This window comes from Aricia agestis, chromosome 19 (assembly GCF_905147365.1).
Source record: "Aricia agestis chromosome 19, ilAriAges1.1, whole genome shotgun sequence".
NCBI lineage: Eukaryota > Metazoa > Arthropoda > Insecta > Lepidoptera > Lycaenidae > Aricia > Aricia agestis.
This window is the reverse complement of record NC_056424.1, coordinates 753,076-773,696: the sequence shown is the minus strand read 5'-3', so window position 1 is coordinate 773,696 and position 20,621 is coordinate 753,076. Positions and strand designations below refer to the sequence as shown.

General features: G+C 37.3%; 1 protein-coding gene across 3 annotated transcripts in view; it reads right to left on the bottom strand.

Moving 5' to 3' along the window:
• Positions 1-20,621, bottom strand: part of LOC121736534 (zinc finger protein 729-like) — a 92,749-nt gene that overhangs the window by 30,710 nt on the left and 41,418 nt on the right. Inside the window, exons 1-9 of one of the 3 annotated variants that reach the window (XM_042127793.1) lie at positions 15,441-15,488; positions 14,626-14,800; positions 11,821-11,898; positions 10,649-10,745; positions 10,016-10,054; positions 6,378-6,470; positions 4,650-4,781; positions 2,544-2,708; positions 1,801-2,096 (exon numbers count right to left, since the gene is read on the bottom strand). In XM_042127793.1, coding sequence (XP_041983727.1) covers positions 1,801-2,096; positions 2,544-2,708; positions 4,650-4,781; positions 6,378-6,470; positions 10,016-10,054; positions 10,649-10,745; positions 11,821-11,898; positions 14,626-14,699 — 974 coding nt within the window. In that variant the 5' untranslated portion in view covers positions 14,700-14,800; positions 15,441-15,488. Of the gene's footprint in view, positions 1-1,800; positions 2,097-2,543; positions 2,709-4,649; positions 4,782-6,377; positions 6,471-10,015; positions 10,055-10,648; positions 10,746-11,820; positions 11,899-14,343; positions 14,355-14,625; positions 14,801-15,440; positions 15,489-20,621 lie in introns of those variants that run through there. The other 2 variants (XM_042127794.1, XM_042127795.1) reach the window with 2 other exon arrangements.

The window sequence follows — 20,621 nt, the reverse complement described above, 5'->3', positions numbered from 1 at the left end:
TTAATATTCAAGAGGGGCTTCCATACAACAAACGTGATTTTTTTGGCCTTTTTTGCTCGATATCAATAATGTTAACAGGTCTACTACAGGGCACTAGGCACTTGATATTTTCACAAAGGCTTTAATTATATGTCTACTTCAATAATTAATAATAATGTTCCGGATACGGACACACAGAGCCATCTAGTGACAAACCAGCGCAACTTATCGAAGTAACGCAGACAGTTCTACATATTCTATTCGATATCGATATCGAGATAGAAATATTCCACCCTTGTTTACGCGAATCTTGTACATTCGGGAAAGGAATGTTCTCGTACAGTCTATAACTCGTCTCGGCCCATATAAATAGCCGCAGGTAGACGAGCCAGTAATTCAGTTTAGTCTGAGCGATCTTCGAGGCGACTTCGGAGTGAAAACAAGTGATCAATAGTGAGTGAACCAGTGAAACTACGACTTGGCTACGACCTATGACAGTGATAGTGCTTAGTGTTTTGGACCTAGTGCTTTGTGTAAGACCTAGTGCTAGTGAATAAAGTCTTCAAGAGAGTCAGCAGGTCTTTTTCTCCAAATCCTTCGAACCCTAGCACGTAACAATAATATTAAGTTAATATAAAAATTTTAGGGGGGCACTCATACAAAAAACACAATATTTGGTCTATCTTCGGTACTTTAGGTCTATTGTAAAAAATATATTATAACTAGACATCGGATTATATGCACGATCAAAGTGCCGAAATATGCATGCAAATATGCACGAAAAAATAGCCAAAATATGCACAAAATATGCACAATCAAAAGTCACTTAATATTATAAAAATGTATTATTTTTGGAAGAGTTTTCCGGTGTTGCTCATAATAAATGCGCCAATTATCATAATTCCATTAAATCCAGGACTTTTTTCTTCTGACCGATTACAATCTTGGTACCCATGGAAGTTCATTACCCACTTTATTCAAATTTTTTTTCAAATGTGGCAAACTACAAAGAAACATGTTGTTTCTAGAAAGATATTGTACTTCGGGTATATTGCGGAAGTCTTTAAACAGTTTAAACAAGGGTGGGCTACATATTTGAAGTATTTTGATTTATCATACCTCTGTTTCTTGGCCTCGGTGTATATTATGATAGCTAGTTTGGAAACAACGAGGGCATAATATGGCCGAAATATGCACTATCAACGAAAAAATTCCAAAATATGCACTATCGCCCAAAAAGCCCCATTATATGCATTTGCATATGCAAATGCATATAATCCGATGTCTAATTATAACATATTGTAGTTCCTTTGTATATATGACTGTTTGATGTAAAAAAAATGTTTGCTCTATAACGGTACGGAACCCTTTGTGCGCGAGTCCAACTCACACTTGGCCGAATATTTTTTTATCAATGGCAACACTGCCCTACATTGTCTATGGGGCTTTGTTGTCTGTGTTTTAAATTTACAGCTCGACAAGGCTTAAACGGCCCATTCACGGCAGTCCGCCGGCTTATGCGGGATAGTGAATGGTGTCGCAGGCCAGCCGCCATGAAGGCCTGCGACACCATTCACTATATGCACTGCATAAGCCGGCGGACTGCAATGCAGGATAGTGAATGGGTCACTTTATGAACGTGGGTGACATTTGACGGGAGCGCTGCTGGTAAAGGAGAACTTCAAACACATGTCAAAAATGACGTTTTTATATGATAGAAGCGTTTAGTTCCTTTTCTCGCCACGTTCATATAAAGCCTTGTCGAACTGTAGTTTAAAATTTTATTAGTGTTCAGTGTAAAGCTTAAACTAAACCACATACCTATCGCCATTCGTTTGCACATTTAGATCTCTCTTTGGTCTTGTTCTCTGTGCCGCTGGGACTACTTTTTTCACCCACTGCCTAGTCGGTTTAGTGTTGACTGGCTTGCTATAATTATGTTCGACGTGCTGTGATATATCGCTATGGAGTTCATCACTAATATAAGGTTGGCTCGTATCCATCACATCGATGTCCTGTTTCAAATCTAACATCAATAACTTAACCAGATTATTGGACTCCGGCTCGACTTTGGCGCATTTCGGGATCTTGCATGTGGGGGACGATCCATCAATTTCCTGAAAGATAGTCTCGAAGCTTAGCGTGTGAGCTGTTCTAGTAGGGCCTGTCAGTAATTACATGGGTAATTTAAGAAAGGTTTAGAAGACCCTGCCATAGTAAAAGGAGGGGAAGTAAGTTATCTTCATACAAAGGCACCGCGCGCGGCTTGTATGTGTGCGCCATAGTATCAATGCATCGCCACGTACGGCACACAACAAAATCTCGGCGGTACCAGCCTTATAAAACTGGCCGAGATTTTGTTGTGTGCCGTACGTGGCGACGCATTGATACTATGGCGCACACATACAAGCCGCACGCGGAGCCTTTGTATGAAGATAACTTACTTTCCCTCCTTTTACTATGACCCTGCTAGTAAATCATAATTATACCGTAACCTGTTTTTTTAAACTTTATAAATAAATAATACTCGGGGCAACTGTACCCCACACAGAACTTTCAATTACCAAAGTGGGTCCCTGGTCACGTTCAGATTTAATATCCATCTCCATGTGTGTGTGACATGAACTGTCAAACACTTCTATGTTATATTTATAGTGCTTCATTGTGAGGCTAGACTTCAAATTATAATTTATACGGTCTATGGATTTTATATCACCAACAGTGAGGATCTGAAACATAAAAGTGAAAAGATAAATATGTATACATAGGGCCCGTTATTTAAGGGGTTTGTTTTGAGGGATATTTCTTCTTACACTAAAAACAAACTAGTATTTTTTTTACTAGAAACTAAAATACTTGACTCGAACGTATCCAGGCGCGCCTTTCAAGCGTAATCTGGTGTTTAGGTTGTAGAGCAGGCCAGTAAAATTGTGAAGAACTCAAGTGACTGTCATCAAATCAAAAATGTAGTTTTCAAAAACTTTGGCCAACGCAAGATTATACTTTATCATCGTTGAAGGTGGTACCATACATTGTTCCTTATATCTGTTACGCTCAAAGACCGAAAACGCTCAGTGAGCGAAAAAATGGCTTATAACGCGTTGTGGTAATAGTGAAACGGCCACGACGCGAAATTCGCGTCGTGGCCCTAGTGAAAACGGCCACAACGCGTTCTGGTAATCACAGAAATACCACATAGCGAAATTCGTGTCGTGGCTGACGTGCTATTCGACCACAACGCGTTGTGGTAATCGAGTATAACCATGACGCGTTCTGAGCATTTTAAAAACAGCCACGACGCGAATTCGTGTTGTGGCCCTAATGAAAACGGCCACGACGCGTTCTGAAACCAGGCCGTGTTACGCAGGAGTAATTTTATAGCGCCCAATTGTGTGCGCAATACACAAGAGCACTCTGGTTGCAATGAAACTAGGCCAGTTACGCAGGGGTAATTTTATAGTGCCCAAGTGTGTACGCAATACACAAGAGCACGTTACGCAGGAGTAGTTTTATAGTGCCCAAGTGTGTGCGCAATACACAAAAGCACTCTGGTTTCAATGAAACCAGGCCAGTTACGGAGGAGTAATTTTATAGTGCCCAAGTGTGTGCAATATCACACAAGAGTACTCTGGTTTCAATGAAACCAGGTCAGTTACGCAGAAATAATTTTATAGTGCAAACGTGTGTGCGCGTGTAAAAGTCGGTCCTGCGCCTGATCTCTCGCCAGCGCTCCATTGGGTTATGAGAGTAAAGAATAGTGCTCTTGTATATTGCGCACACACTTGGGCACTATAAAATTACTCCTGCTTAACTGGCCCGGTTTCATTAAAATCAGAGTGCTCTTGTGTATTGCGCACACACTTGGGCACTTTAAAATTACTCCTGCGTAACTGGCCTGGTTTCATTGGAACCAGAGTGCTCTTGTGTATTGCGCGCACACTTGGACACTATAAAATTACTCCTGCGTAACTTGCCTGGTTTCGTTGAAACCAGAGTGCTCTTGTGTATTGCGCACACACTTGGGCACTATAAAATTACTCCTGCGTAACAACCAGAGTGCTCTTGTATATTGCGCACACACTTGGGCACTATGAAATGACTTCTGCTCAACTGGCCTGGTTTCATTGAAACCAGAGTGCTCTTGTGTATTGCGCACACACTTGGGCACTCTAAAATTAATCCTGCGTAACATGCTCTTGTGTATTGCGCACACACTTGGGCACTATAAAATTACTCCTGCGTAACTGCCCTAGTTTCATTGAAACTAGAGTGCTCTTGTGTATTGCGCACACACTTGGGCGCTATAAAATTACTCCTGCGTAACACGGCCTGGTTTCAGAACGCGTCGTGGCCATTTTCATTAAGGCCACAACACGGATTCACGTCGTGGCTGTTTTTAAATGCTCAGAACGCGTCATGGCTTTTCTCGATTACCACAACGCGTTGTGGTCGAATAGCACGTCAGCCACGACACGAATTTCGCTATGTGGTATTTCTGTGATTACCAGAACGCGTCGTGGCCGTTTTCACTAGACCACGACGCGAATTTCGCGTCGTGGCCGTTTCACTATGACCACAACGCGTTGTGAGCCATTTTTTCGCTCACTGAGCGTTTTCGGTCTTTGAGCGTAACATATCTTTTATACAACTAAATAATGCCTATCGCTTACATTGTTCACAGCTAGTTTATCTAACAGCAGTAATTGTGATGTTTGTGCCTGCTCTTTGAATTTCTTTAGCGACAATAGTTTACTGGTGCACTCCCAACACACCATCTGGGGCAGGCCGTCCATAGCCTGAACCTGAAATATTAATATAGTGAAATATCTATTGCCAAACATATATATGTCGTGGAGTGAGAAGGCGCCACTATGATTTTCTAGCGACATCGCTCGAAATTAGATATTTACGAATAAGCGCCATCTGTTATTAATATTGTGAATTTATCTGTCTTTAATACCGCCAAATGGTAGATTCCTATTTCCTAGTGAATGTAAATGTAGTTCGTTTATTGTTCAATAGATGGCAGGATTTTGTTTACTGTACTGGAAACAGCGCGATCACCCGACAGGGGGCGGCGGACATGGCCTTGCGTAGTGACACTTGACAGTTCATTCAAATAATTGAATGTGAGATTCCGTTGAGGTTATAAAAAGTGAAATTAAGGACGTTGCTTACGGAAGGACTTGTCATTGTTTCCACTTGTGTTTATAATTTGCTGTGAACTGTGGATTGATTTAAAATACTGAAATAACTTTCGTTGAATGTTAAATTGCCTGGGGAACCCTTCAATCATCTGCCGGTGGAAATAGTCGCCCTCTGTAGTTTTATCTGAGAATACCCGCTTCCCGACATATATAAAACTCTTCTTTTCGGATGTAAAATCTTTCAGTACTACCTGATAAGTGCCGGAAGGGCCTCATTCCCCGCTTCCTGATAAGAGCCGGATAGGCAATCCAGACCACAACCTAACTTGCCAGATAGAGTACCTATCTGTCGAGAAACAATGATATTATATTATAAAAAAAATATTATAATTTTTTTTACGTCCGTGATTATAATATTATTAAAACATCATTGTCGAGAAACGATTTTCCTGAAAATATGTTTATCAGCTGGATTCATTACAATGGAGGCAAGACTATTTTATGTCCTTTCTTGGGTCTCCAATACTTGACTTACTTTTATTCTTCATGCTAATCGCTTCTTAATCATTCATTTTCACAAAAAAAACTAATATTTTAAACAGTAGAAACCCATAAAAATGTTGATTGAAAAATATGCCTATTAAATAGCACCGAAAACTGCAACGTCATTTTCATTGGGTCATATTTTTATTTTTTTGTATTTTATACTTTCTTTATTGAAATTTTTATGGGCTTAATGTACGAGTATAAAAGTGCCAAAAACTTAGAAAAGTATTAAATAAGAAATGGGAAATTATTTGTAATGTTGAAAAGTTTTGGCCATTTCATTTCCCAACCACAATAAATGGAGATAATATATAAAACTATGTTTTATTTGAATTATTCAAGTAAATATATTTTACAAAATATATACAAATAAAATTACATATAACGAGCGCGTTAAAGATATTAAATTACTAGTGTGATGACGTCACATGCAAATCGGAAGTACTGCAAAAGCGTTTTCGTCAGTACAAATTAAAAAATATAAAATCTTATTTTGAAATCGACTTTATTTATCAATCATAAGCTTTTATTTGACGATAAGGGTAAAATACGGTGTCCTAGGTCAAGTTCTACTAGAAATATGCATTTGTTAAATGAAATTTAATATAGGTTAATATTATCAAACCAAACTTTAAGAAAAAGATCTGCGAAGAGAACAAGAGAAACAAGCCTATTTTATGTGAAGAAGTAATAACTAATAGGTACCGTGACTCCGACAATCATCTTGTACAGGTGATGAAGGTTGTGGTCCCTGATGTTGAACATCTTCCTGTCCATGGCCAGGCACACTCTGCAGGTCTGTAACATACTCATTGTGAATAAAGTATACTTACTACTTTTTATAACACTGTCAGATCTCTAATAGCGTGCTCGGATTTAAATGCGGTTGAAATGTTATAATAGGTAGTGATAGGGGGAGGTTTGTGTGTATGACACATGCTTAATCCATACTAATATTACATACTAGACGTTCCGTGCGGTTTCGCCCGCATAAATAAGGAATTTTATGAAAAAGTACATTTTCCCGCAAAAAATAGCCTTTATCCCTTTAAATGGTAAAATCCCTATTTATAGATGTAGATCTGTGCCAAAAAATTTATCCAGTGGTTCGCGAGAATAAGCGCCTTCAAATAATTTTCCCGGTTATTTCCACATTTTCCTGTTTCTTCGCTTCTGATAAATTATAGCCTTCCTCGATAAATGAGCTATAACAACGAAAGAGTTTTTAAAATCGGACCAGTAGTTTCTGACATTAGCGCGTTCAAACAAACTAACAAACTCTTCAGTTTTAAAATACTATCTATTTGACCGAGCAAATGACATTTATTAAAAATGATTCCTAGCTAGATCGATTCATCGCCCCCGAAACCCCCTATATACTAAATTTCATGAAAATCGTTGCAGCCGATTCCGAGATTCAAATTATACAGGGTGTCAAAAGACCGCTTCCGATAACTTCGTGGGGTTATTATAGGGCATGAGATATATCCATTGGTGCAAGAAATTTTCATGTAATCGCCAGTTTTTAAAATAGTCAAAATTTTCAACACGCAATGTATAATGCGTGCAGTTAATGAGCGATAATATCGCCCGCCGCCAATGAATGAAACCCCGGGCCGAGCCGGCCCCCCCGCGCCGCCCGCGCCGAATACCGCGCGCGCGGCTCTGCGCTAGTCATGAGTTAAGACAAAACAGCTGATCGTGGTGTGCCCTATACCCTAGCCCGTAGGTAGTGAATAAACCACCAATATTGTAATGATTATTAAATTACAATAGTTTTCACGATTTAACAAAATGTTACAATTTATTAATTACCGTTTCTCAGGTTTTTACTCAAAAATACTCAGTTGTTACTTCCGGCCAAAAAGGAAAAGAAATCATAATTCACATCCGATCATCATCCGATTTACACATCTGTAAAAATACATACACAGTTACCTACTGCACCTATCAATACCTATCAATGGAAAACATACGTGATAACATGTTCACTGACCTGTGATCAGCTGTCTGCTTTTATGAAATGCAGTTCGAACTGTGCTCCATGATCCATCTAACTCGATGTAGATTGCAGAGTTATTCAACACTTAACAAAAGTAATTACAGGAGACATTCCAATTCTTTAAACACTTTTTATTGCACTGTTTAAACCGCACTATCGTCTATCGACGACGATGTTCACCTGTTCCTTAAAGCATCGCACATTCATCGGACGTATCTTGTCACGGCCCGTTATTAATTACAAACATAAAAAAAAATAGTTAACAATACACAAAACAAGCAATAATATGACAACATCTAAACGTAAAATTACAAAACTTAAACAAAAACGTCACAGTACCTACCTACACCAGCACGGCGCGTGTTAGACAGCCGACTGAACAAAATTGAAGAAAAAACTTTGTAAAATAATAGGGATGTATCCCTGTGCAATGTGAATATTTTGAGTAATCGATAATTTTTTTATCGATAAATCGTATTAATTGTTTTACATACGAGTACGTATTGATTACTGTCAAACTAAAAATAAACAAATATTTACTCAATATTAAGAAAAGCGACAATAATTAAAAGTTATTTAATTAATTAGGTATTAAAGTATTTTAGACGCGCATAACGCGTACCACGGTATAACAATCACTTTATCACGATAATGTACAATAGGTATCGAATTTAAAAAATGAGATGAGATCTACTAAATAATAGTTATAATTTTTATTATTTAATGGTAATTTAAATATCGACTAAATAGTATTGAATTTATAGGGTACAACACTTAGATTGTCCTTGAAATGGATTAGCGACACGTGCGTCGGCACCTGCAGAGCGGCGCGCTTTGTCGGCGCCGCGATCAAAGCAAGCCGCCTTTTGTCGGTGTCTTTTGACTACTTCCGAAAGTCGATACACGACGAACATTATTTCAAAAATTAAAATAGATTTTTTAATTTAGTAGCCATTTGAGCATTGAGGTAATAGGTTGTTAGAGTTGTTAGGAGATAAGTTTGATTTTTTAACAATTACTTCAAGTATCAAAACGTGGTAGTATTGTGTAAAGTGTTAATAATTGATTATTATTTCAGTTGTAATAAAATACTTTGTGGTGTGATACATTTCGTTAACGAGAAGTTTTTTTGACGTTCTTGGTGGTGACTGGTCTTATTGCTTGGTGTTAAGGACTATTTTCAAAATGCATAAAGAAGTAAGAACACTTGAACTCAACATTTTTCACGTAAGTTAATTGCCAGTTTTATGTATGAGGTTTTTTCGTGTATCATCTGTTATTTCGATTGATAAGTGACGATTGCGGATAAACAGTTCATCCGCATAGGTTTCGTTACTTACGATGAACTTTTTAACGAGTCTAATAATCTTAGAAGTTTGCCATACTGTCGTAAGTTGTTACACATGCACAGACAGTTACTTACAGTTTTCTACATGAGCTACCATTAAACTCTTAACACTGCAAGTAGCTTAGATGAGAGTCTAAGTTCCACGTCATGGTGACCTTCATGGGTTTGAAATTGAAAAGACATACATTAGGGTTTCTGTGTGTTCTGTCGTAAGTCGTAACTCGTAGTGTATCGTCATTCGTCGCATACGACCTTTCGACTTAGCGTGCGTAGGGCGGAGCTAACAGCTGATTAACGCGGTCAACGTTCTCGGGTTTGTACCTACTCGGAACACGAGAATGTTGACCGCGCGCTTGCAAATGCTTATTGGGGTAAAAATAATAAAATTTAAAAAAATATTTTAAAATATTTTTCTATGTGGTTTATTATCATGTTTAAAGGGTTTTAATTATAAAAAAATAAAGAATAAAAAATTTAAAAAATTAAAAAAAAAAAAAAAAAATACATATTCGTAATCAGAAAATGTAGTATAATCATACCCCAAAGTTATCGGAAGTGGTCTTATTACACCCTGTATATATACAAGAATTGCTCGTTTAAAGATATAAGATAAGTATAGATTATAATTATTGCCAACGCATATGTGTCTGTTACCTCTTCACGGCCAAAATTATTAACCGATTTTGCTGAAATTTTGTAAGTATGGAAATTTTGAGTCTCGGGAAAGGGCATAAGAAAAAATGTTACTTGCCGAAAAAATAGTTACCGAGCAATAAACGAATTTTAACGGCAGGGAGTTGCGGCCGTCAACTAGTTTAGTGGATATGGCAAAATAATACTTGTGAATATTTATTACCACTTGCCACAAGAACTACCGAACATAATATTTTGGATCAAATATATGGCATGGTAATTATTTAAGGTACTTATATTTTTAAATACAATTACAGGTTAGGTTTTATAAATACAATACACGAAAATATTGTTACTTACTTTAAATTCGGCTTTTGCCTGCAGATCTTCATCTGTGTTCTGAAAACATTTTAGGTACTTATACATATTTGTGATTAAAGTAAAATAAATTAATGAGGTTTCACATTTAATAAATTTATTGTAATAACATTAAGCCATAATATTTGTAATCCATGTTATTTTGTAATATAAATTTGTTTTGTTTAAGTAAATAAATAAATTAATTAAAAAAAAAAAAATTAATCCCATAATACTTCCACACCATTTCGGTGATGGTGGCCAGTTTCATAGAAACCATGCCTGATGGGCAGGAGTAATTTTATAGTACCCAAGTGTGTGCGCAATCCACAAGAGCACTATAGAGTATATAGGAATATAGATTCCTTTACTCTAATAACCCAGTGGGACAGAAGACCAACACTACTGGCGAGAGATCAGGCGCAGGACCGACTTTTTACATGCCCATCTGACGCATAGATCATTTTGCTTGCCAGACAATCAGGTGATCAGCCTGCATGGTTCTAACGAAACTTGGAAAATAACATTTTTCTAATGCGGGAATCGAACCCACTGGCCACGACCTTCGAGTCAAGAGCCGCGCTCCAAGCCACTGGACCACAGAGGCGTTAATAATTGAATCCCAGATGTACTCACAAGACCCAGGCTGGGCACTGCACCGTAGGTTAGCTCCTTGTCTCCCGTCTCCGAGATTACAAAGTCAAGTTCTCCAAAATGTGCAGAGCATACTGCACTGGAAATGAAAAAAAAAATACATAAAGCAATAAGCAGTAGACAAATATGCCACTGCTGAAAGAAATTCATTTATAGGCAAATGAAAACCTATATTATATTATCACTAGCTGTTGCCCGCGACTTCGTCCGCATGGACTTTGTAGCGTAGTTTTGGCGTGAAAGCGAGACAGACAGACAGACAGACAGAGATACTTTCGCATTTATAATATGGATAGTATGGATAAATATTACTTTTTTATTAATTATACAGGGTGTAACAAAAATAAGTGATAATACTTTAGGGTGTGTACGTGTTTCTTGTAGAGAGTTCACTGTGAAAGTAGCAGCGCTGAAAGACCAAAAAATTTTTTCACTTTCCTATGGGGAAACTCGTGACGCTCGGGCCATTGCCCATACAAAAGTGAAAAAAAAAATCGTCTTTCAGAGCTGCTACTTTCACAGTGAACTCTCTACAAGGAACACATACACACCCTAAAGTATTATCATTTATTTTTGTTACACACTGTATATAGAGTATATTAGTCTTACATAACAATACAGTAGATTAGCCTTACATCTAAGGCCTATAGAGTATATCTATAGGCCTTAGATGTAAGGCTAATCTGTGTGTTTTAGGCTTCCGTACCCAAATGGCAAAAACGGGACTCTATAGACTTAGATGTCAGTCTGTTTGTCTCCAGGCTGTAACTCAATAACCACTATAGCTAAAGTTCTGAAATTTTCACAGATTGCGTACTTCTGTTGCTAGTTGCTAGTATAACAACAAATACTAAAAATAAAATAAAATTAATTTTTAAGGGTGCCTCCAATCTCCATACAAAGCTAATGTATTTTTTTACCTTTTTGGCTTGTAATTGATAATGGCAACAGCTATGCACTTAAAATTTTCAGAATTTCTTCAATTTTATCTGTACTCTAATAATTCATAATAAAATTAAAATAAAATAAATATTTAAGGGGACTCCCAAAACAGAATTTTTCGCCTATTTTTTCTCTATAATGGTATGGAACCCTAAACCCTCTGAGCGCGAGTCCGACTCGCACTTGGCTGATTAATTCTGATTTAACCTTACCTGTCGGGCCGTAGCTCCCACTCAGGTATACCAATAGCTTCGGTCCATAACTGTCTCAAATCAAACTCTTTTGGTATTCTGTAAGAAAATAAAGATAGTGCATAATAATTAAATTCCATGGTATAAGGACTATCATGGCATACAAGTTTCTTAATGGACTTTAACTACATTACCTACTAATGCACTCCCACACAACAAACATGATTTGTCTGTCATATTTTGCTTGATATCAATAATAATTATATATAATTGGAATCTCGGAATCGGCTCCAACGATTTTCATGAAATTTAGTATATAGGGAGTTTCGGGGGCGATAAATCGATCTAGCTAGGAATCATTATCAGAAAATCTTTTTATTCGTGTTTTATCGATAATCGTTAAACTGAAAAATATGACTCTTTCTGACATCTATTGGCGAATAATAATACTATTTTGTTAGCAACTAATTGTTTTAACGACCAGCAGATGGCGTTATTAAGTAACACGAAGTCAATGAGTGTTTGCTATACCGAGTAAAGCTCGGTCATCCAGGTACTTTCATAATTAATCACAAAATGGTCAAATAAATAATATTTCGGGAGAAGGGGGGGGTGCGCGAGTCATACTCACACTTGGCCGACTTTTATTTTATGTATAATTTAGCAGATGTCCTGCTCTGATGTAAAAAATAAATGGCCACTTTACTAATATCTCATTATTAAACATTAAGGTGGGTACTGAGTACTGATTAATGTAATGAGGTGTAATGTTACTTACTAAACAGTGAGTATTCATGCAGTCACTAGTCAGGCAGTGCCGTAAATAGCCTTTTTTGCGCCCTGTGCGAGCTTCTATATTATATTTTTTAACCAACTTCCAAAAAGGAGGCGGTTATATGTTCGGCTGTGGATTTTTTTTTACTACATTGGGAAACATCTCTGGGGAGCAGCGGGAACTTATCGGGAGCAATTCGAAAAATAAGGATCTGTCTGGTCTGGCAATTCTAGCGCCCCCCAGAGTCTACGCCCTGTGCCTGGGCACCGGTGGCACCGCCCTATTTACGGCACTGTAGTCAGGTACCAGTTACACAACACACTGACTGTATGAATACTTGCTGTGTAATTAAGGTAAAAGCACTAATGGTAGACTCGGAACTAATAGATGACACTTACGACAAAGATACCATAAAAATAAGAATTACTCTAATTTTTTCTCAACACTATAAATTTTATAAGCTTCTCAAGCTATCTGTTGATGTGAAAAAATATATTAGGGACGCCTTCGGGAACAAAATTTTGAAATGGGATCAGTTTTCGTAAATAATGTGACCGCGTCAACACGCGCTCGGCAATTTCTAAGCAAATAGGTTAAGGAAGGCGAAATTTTGCACGTAAGTTTTAAATACATTTACTTATTTGATTTTTTGTAATTTCTATTGATTTCATTGGATTAATGGCTATGTTGTACCTATATGTTACGCTCAAAGACCGAAAACGCTCAGTGAGCGAAAAAATGGCTTACAACGCGTTCGGCGACACGAATTTCGCTTTGTGGTATTTCTGTGATTACCAGAACGCGTCGTGGCCGTTTTCACTAGGGTCCATGACGCGAATTTTGCGTCGTGGCCGTTTCACTATAACCACAACGCGTTTTGAGCCATTTTTTCGCTCACTGAGCGTTTTCGGTCTTTGAGCGTAACATATATAAGTACTAATTAATGTTTATTTATGATGTTTTATCCATTTGCCCTAACAATATAAAGGGTGTCTACTATTAGTTCTTGAAAATGTAAAAAACCTAATAGATGACATGGATCTCATCTTTTAGTTTTGCAATACATACTAAAGTTATTTTGTAGTTTATTCTACTGCAAATATCACCACTATTCTCTGAAAATATAATTCTATTAACAAACTAACAAATTAGAACTACTGTACCTAAAAATGGACATATTAGACCTTGCACTGATCTAAAAATCGATTGCTTTAGTTTTTTAGTAGTAAAAGGAGAGCTGAGAAAAGAAAGAAGAAAAAAGAAGAGGCAAGAGAAGCATGGAGATTAAAGACTGAAAATAAATTTGCTTAGAAAAAATATATGAAAAATAAAAATAAAAGGAAAGATAGTTTTAGCATGGAAGAAGAATGGATAGAATCTGGAGACAACGTGGATAATATTTCATATACATGTAGTTACTATGATGAAGTAAATGAAATCTTTTGAAAAACGGCAAATAAATACTTAATAATAGGAAAAATGTAATATAATGTTCTATGTCAACTATTAGTTCATATTGGTGTCTACTATTAGTGATGTTCGTTTTCTGTGATGTCATCTATTAGTTGTTATGACTAAGTTTACAAAAAGACCAATAATATATTTTTTAATTGATTTATCAGAGAATAATTATAATAGTTTTATTTTGTAAGAGTTACTGAAGACATGGAAGCAATCCTTTATTTTCATAAATATATATTTTATAACATTCAAATGTTTTATGTTTCCTTAAAGCGTCTACCATTAGTGCTTTTACCTTAGTTACTTACATTACACCCCGTATCGTTGATCAGTACACACCTGTAAGAAAATAACCTTATTGTCATATTCAGTATAAATGGTTGAACTACATCAACTAAGTAGGTACATTACAAAATTTTGCTAATATGGGCTATCCCAGTCCAATTAGGCTGCTGCGTATTTTTCATTAGATTCTGTAATTTTTGATACCGTAGGTGAAATTCTGGTAACCTTAAATTTTTTGTTATATTAAGCCACTGTTCATGATTCTTTTAAAAATAACTTACAATGAAGAAGAACTAGGTACTTACTCGTAATAAGCAACATCGGCAGAAGGTGGTGCCGAGTTTCCATTGTTGGCACAGGACGATACACAACACTTCATTATTTTTAACTGCAAAGCCTTTAAATAATTTAAAAAAAATGGTGCAAAGCCATTATCGCGACGTGATTATATTCTCTTTGACCGTAGTCTCAGACGGTAACCTGAAACCGTCAACCGGGTTTGAAACTTTTGAAAAGTGTATTAGGTGTAAAAGTTTTATTTAAATTTTACATATGTACAACTCGGGCGAGTTAACTTGACACCTGGCTTAAATTTTACCCCTCCCTCGCTTCCCCGCGCAGCACCCCGCTCTCGTCGTACGGGTCCAGTAGCGTTAGCATATTATATCTGTTACCGTTACACGTGTGTTATTGAGTTTGCGTTTCGGAGTTATTTGTTAGTAGTTAATGGTTATTGTTTTTGGATTTTTGTTGAGTTTTGTTGTGTTATTTGTTAGTTGTTACATTTGAACGTTAAATTTGTTAAGTTTTTGTTATTCGTATTAACGTTTGAACATTGCCGTGCGTCTGTGGTATGAATTAGCTACTCACGGAATATATTAATATGAAGCTAGATACAAATTATCGGACGCATCTATAAACCTCGTATTCCTGCTGGGGAACCCTTGGGCGAGTCCAACTCGTACTTGGTTAATACTGTGGTTAGTGTAGCCCTATAAAAATAACTTGTTCCGGTAACGTAATTTTTTTTTTTTGAAATAACTTAAAATAAAAAAACTTTTTTTGCACTCAGTACTTAAGAGAAACGTCAATTGAACCAGGTGTCAATTGAGCCAGGTACCTTTTTCCTAAAGGTGAAAATATTATTACGGTACCCATCGAATCGAAAGCAAATTCGAAAGGTAACTTAAAACTTTGTCTTCTTCTTCTTCTTTAAGTTATAGCGGCCTCAGTGAGTTGCCAATGTCAGAGTGTTTTTGGGTAGACTTTGCTCTATAGACCTCTTGGATATGTCTTGGATTATTTGATACTAGCTGTTGCCCGCGACTTCGTCCGCGGTAGCATAGTAGATCGCATCCCAAGTAATTATTATATTTAATACGATTTTATTATATATAATAAAATATATTTATTATATTTTATTATATATACGCGCGGAATATCTGTTCCGCGCGTAATCGCGCTTCGCTTGCGTAATTTAGGAATATCACGCAACCGTACATTTTGCAGCTAAAAATAGCCTATGTCCCTTCACGTGGTCTATTCTTCATGTTTGCCGAATAACATAAAAATTGTTCCAGTAGTTCATAAGATAATAAGAAATTCCATATAATTTTCCCCGTTTTTTTCCACATTTTTATCTATTTCTTCGCTTTTATTAGTCATAGCGTGATAAAATATAGCCTATAGCCTTCCTCGATAAATGGGCTATCTAACACTGATTTTTTTTTTAATCGTACCAGTAGTTCCTGAGATTAGCGCGTTCAAATAAGCCCTTTCATATAATTTCCCACGTTTTTCCACATTTTTCTCTATTTCTTAGTTTCTATTAGTCTTAGCGTGATAAAATATAGTTTATAGCCTACTCCGATGAATGGGCTATCTAACATTGAAAGAATTTTTTAAATCGAATAAGTAGTTCCTGAGATTAGCGCGTTCATATAATTTCCCCCGTTTTTTCCACATTTTCCTCTATTTCTTCGCTCGTATTAGTCTTAGCGTGATAAAAAATAGCTTATAACCTTCTTCGACTAATGGGCTATCTAACACTGAAAGAATTTTTTAAATCGGACCAGTAGTTCCTGAGATTAGCGTGTTCAAATAAGCCCTTTCAAATAATTTCCCCCCCGTTTTTTCCACATTTTCCTCTATTTCTTCACTCCTATTATACTTAGCGTGATAAAATATAGCCTATAGCCTTCCTCGATAAATGGGCTATCCAACAGTAAAATAATTTTTCAAATCGGACCAGTAGTTCCTGAGATTAGCGCGTTCAAACAAACAAACAAACAAACTCTTCCCAATTATAATATTAGTATAGATCGTTGCTAAGCTACGGCAACGCCGCGGGTCGGTTGACGGCGGAAACTCGTGACCGCTTTTCTCATATGATTCTCACACAAGTCACAATAAAAAGTAATGAGCCAAATTATTACTATTAAGTTTGGATTTCGGAATATTTCCACAGACTTTTTCCGCGGAAAATCTGTATCGAAAGCTACATTTACTTAAATATACACGATCATGAAATATTCTTTCAAATTCATTGAATATGATTTTTACTGTGTATTTATTAATTTGTAAGAGCATCTTATTAGTTACCTATTACTTATTACTAATAACAGGTTGTTTACCTAATTAAAAATTATAGGGCGCAAACTATTCCAAAGCAATCATGTTCATGAGGTCTTCGAAATCCATGATGATGGAGAACGAATCATCCGTTTAAAAGTTTTATACCACAGACAATGATGAAAAACTCAAAGCAGATATGTTACTACCGCGCGCGTTGTGAAGATTCAAATACGGCCCAATTGGGCCGTCTGTTGTTTAGTCTGCATCGAGCGCACGTGCTGGTAGACGTGTAGAGGAATGCTATTGTGAATGCGCTGCAGGAAATGGTGCATTTGCTAAGTGCAAGCAATATATCTGTGTCATGGTCATTCATGGCTTACATCCACTATCTTGAATCAGCAGTTTTTGATAAATAATTGTATAAAATTATTTAAATGTAATAAAACCAACAATCATTGAAATCAGCTTTTATTTATTTTTCATAATACAGTCTCTAAAGTTACAACATAAAAAATATTTTACTTGCTATTGGTAAATCCTATAATCCTCTCAGTATGAACACATTTTAGTACTTGCTGCAACTGTAGTGCAACAAGCTGTGGAATCCTTACAGTAACTTTTCTATTAGCAAACATGTCTTGATTTGCTTCGACACTCGGTCATAAGACTTATAAGATTCCCATTATTTGTCAATCACATATAGATCTTGCATAATTATGCTAATAAACAGCAAGACAACAGAAGCTCTGTATGTATTTCTTAAAAATGTTTCTTATGGCTCAGCATCTGAAAATATATGTTATAATTTGTTACTGGTTTGTATGTAAGAGGCATGTCTAGGAAATAATAAGTTTGGCTTAGGCTAGACATCATAATTTCACAACTTACCTGTGTATTTTGTTCTTTCAAAATAAACATCTTCTGTGAAATATAGTGAACATAAGCGTGACATATTCTTTCCTTGAAACTTAGATAAATGATTGGTCTCGCGCGCGCGAGACCAATCATTCATCTAAGCCTTGAAATTCTTTATTCACAAGGCATTTCCCCACTTTTTCTTCACTTTGGGTCTTTGGTAAATATATGAACTCTCCAGTTTTTAAAACTCAAAGCACAACATTGAGGCATAAAGTAAAATGTTCGGAAGTTTCACCAGAATAAGGGCGCGCGGTGCACCGTACACGGCACCGTGTCACGGTGCGGCGCCGTACCGTATCACGGTACCGCGTCGTGCCGTAACACGGTGGCGGCGCCGTGCCGTGTCTGATGGGGACGCAGCCTTACGCTTGCCGTCTGTTTAAGTATGAACTCCTCCAAATATGCAGTTTTATGTTTCTCTTGTGCTCATTGCCTAGCTACTTTTTACGACAGAATTATTGAATAGCTTTGCAGTATTTTGCTTGGCGCCTTTTACATTTCATGTTTTTGATGGGATTACTGATTTTTGCAGTTGTAAACGGCACTGTGCAAATTTGGTGGATGAAGACACAACCTATTTGAGCAATTCCGTAATCTGAATACAAAAAAAATTTGGTCATGCTCTAACGATTTCATTACTTTTTAATCCGAATTTCATCGTATTTGTGGTATGTATTTTTTTTAGAATTTATAGTGAATTCTGGGGACAGGACATGGCTAGGGAATCAACTTTGGGACCTTTGAATTCATCCAGCTGGTTTAATTCGAGTAGCATGGACATTAAAACTATAAAAAAATATTCATTATTTTTTTAATTATTTTCTAGTCATTACAAAGCTTTATCTAAAAAATCACTCGCGATCGGTGGACGGACGCGAGCGCGAGCGGGGCGCGCGCACGCGCTTGGGCCACGGCTTCTTGTGATGCACGTGGTCGATGTGATCGCGCATGCCCGCCATCGTCGTGACTTCCTTGCCACAGATCTTACACTCGAATCGCATCGAGCGCTCGTGCACCGTCTTCACGTGGCGGGCGCGGTTGGCGGGGCACGTGAAGGTGCGCTCGCAGTGCGAGCAGGGGTACGTCGGCAGCGGCTGCGACCCGTGCTTCAGTCGGTGCTTGTCCAGTGTCAACTTGTTGCTAAACGCCTTGTCGCAGACGTCACACCGATGCCGACTCACGCCCCCGTGGCGCACCATGTGGTCCCGAAGCAGCGCCGCGCTCTACACAGTACACACGAACGGTGAACATTAGATTGCGATCATGCGACGACTGACGTTTCCGACTTAGGGCCTTATCACACTGGCGATTTGAAAGCGACGCGACTGCGCACGCCGCGATTGCGTGGCGTGCACGCAGCTTGCCTTCGGCGTTTTGGACACTCAGCAGCAAAATGGATTCTGACGTCACTCCCTAGACGAGTCTACTATATATAATAATAATCTGTGTAGACGAGTGTACAAAATGGCGTCCACGCCACGCCGCGACGACGCTGCGCTGTCGCGACGTGCACGCCGCGCCATCGCGGCGTGTGCGCTGCGCAGTCACGTCGCTTTCAAATCGCTCGTTAATCGCCAGTGTGATAAGGCACTTTTGATTTTTCGGCAACGGTCGGTTCGTGACCCTCGGCTAATATAGCTTTCAATAGTCAATAGTCAAAAAGCATTTATTCCATTATTTGCATAAACAACATGTCAAGATCACAAAAATATAAAATTAAATAACAAAAAAAAATTACAAAATAACAAAAATGTCAAAGTAATTATAATAACATCAGGTTTATTTCATTTTCATAAATAAATAAAATTACATCAATTCGTCATCAAAAAAAATAATATAAAAACAAGTCAAAGATTTTTATCCTGCACATAGTCTGAAATTTTTTAATAGGCTTTTCCCTGAAGTTGTCTTTTTATTAATCTTTTGAATTTATTAAGTGAGAGCTGTTGTAATTCTTTTGGAATTTTATTATATAAATGTATACATTGCCCCTTAAAAGAAACATTGACCTTATGAAGTCTAAAAGTAGGAACCGTCAGTTTGTATTTATTTCTAGTATTTATATTATGTGTGTCACTTTTTTTACGAAACATCATAATATTTTTATGGGTGTACATGAGTACTTCAAAAATATATTGACATAGCAACGTCAGTATATTGATAACTTTGAATTTTTCACGTAAGGATTCTCTGGGGCTCATCCTATAGATAGCACGAATCGCTCTCTTCTGCAGCACGAAAATAGAATTTAAGCGTCCGTCACCAGCACTTCCCCACAACATTATACCATATGACATAATGCTATGGAAGTAGCTGAAATACACCAGTCTAGAACTTTCTTCATCAGTAATGTAGCGTACTTTCTTGACAGCGAATGCCGCAGAACTAAGTTTTTTTGAGAGACTATCTATGTGTTGATCCCGTTGAAGCTTACTTTCTAAAGTGACACCCAGAAACACCGTCGATTCGATAGGATCCAAATTTTGGCCTTTTATTTTAATGTCAGTTGTTGTTTTCTTAACATTTGGTGGAGAGAATCTTATACATTTTGTTTTGCGTTCATTAAACAATAGGTTATTGGAATTAAACCAATAGACAACATTCGCGATTGCATTATTTATTTTATCAAAATTTAGAGCCCGCCGATTAAGTTTAAATACGAGTGACGTGTCATCAGCAAATAAAACAATTTCATCATCTTTTATCATGTAGGGCAAGTCATTAATATATATTAAAAATAGGAAAGGGCCGAGAATAGATCCTTGAGGCACACCAATTGAAACCGAGGCCCCTGAAGATCGCTTGCCAT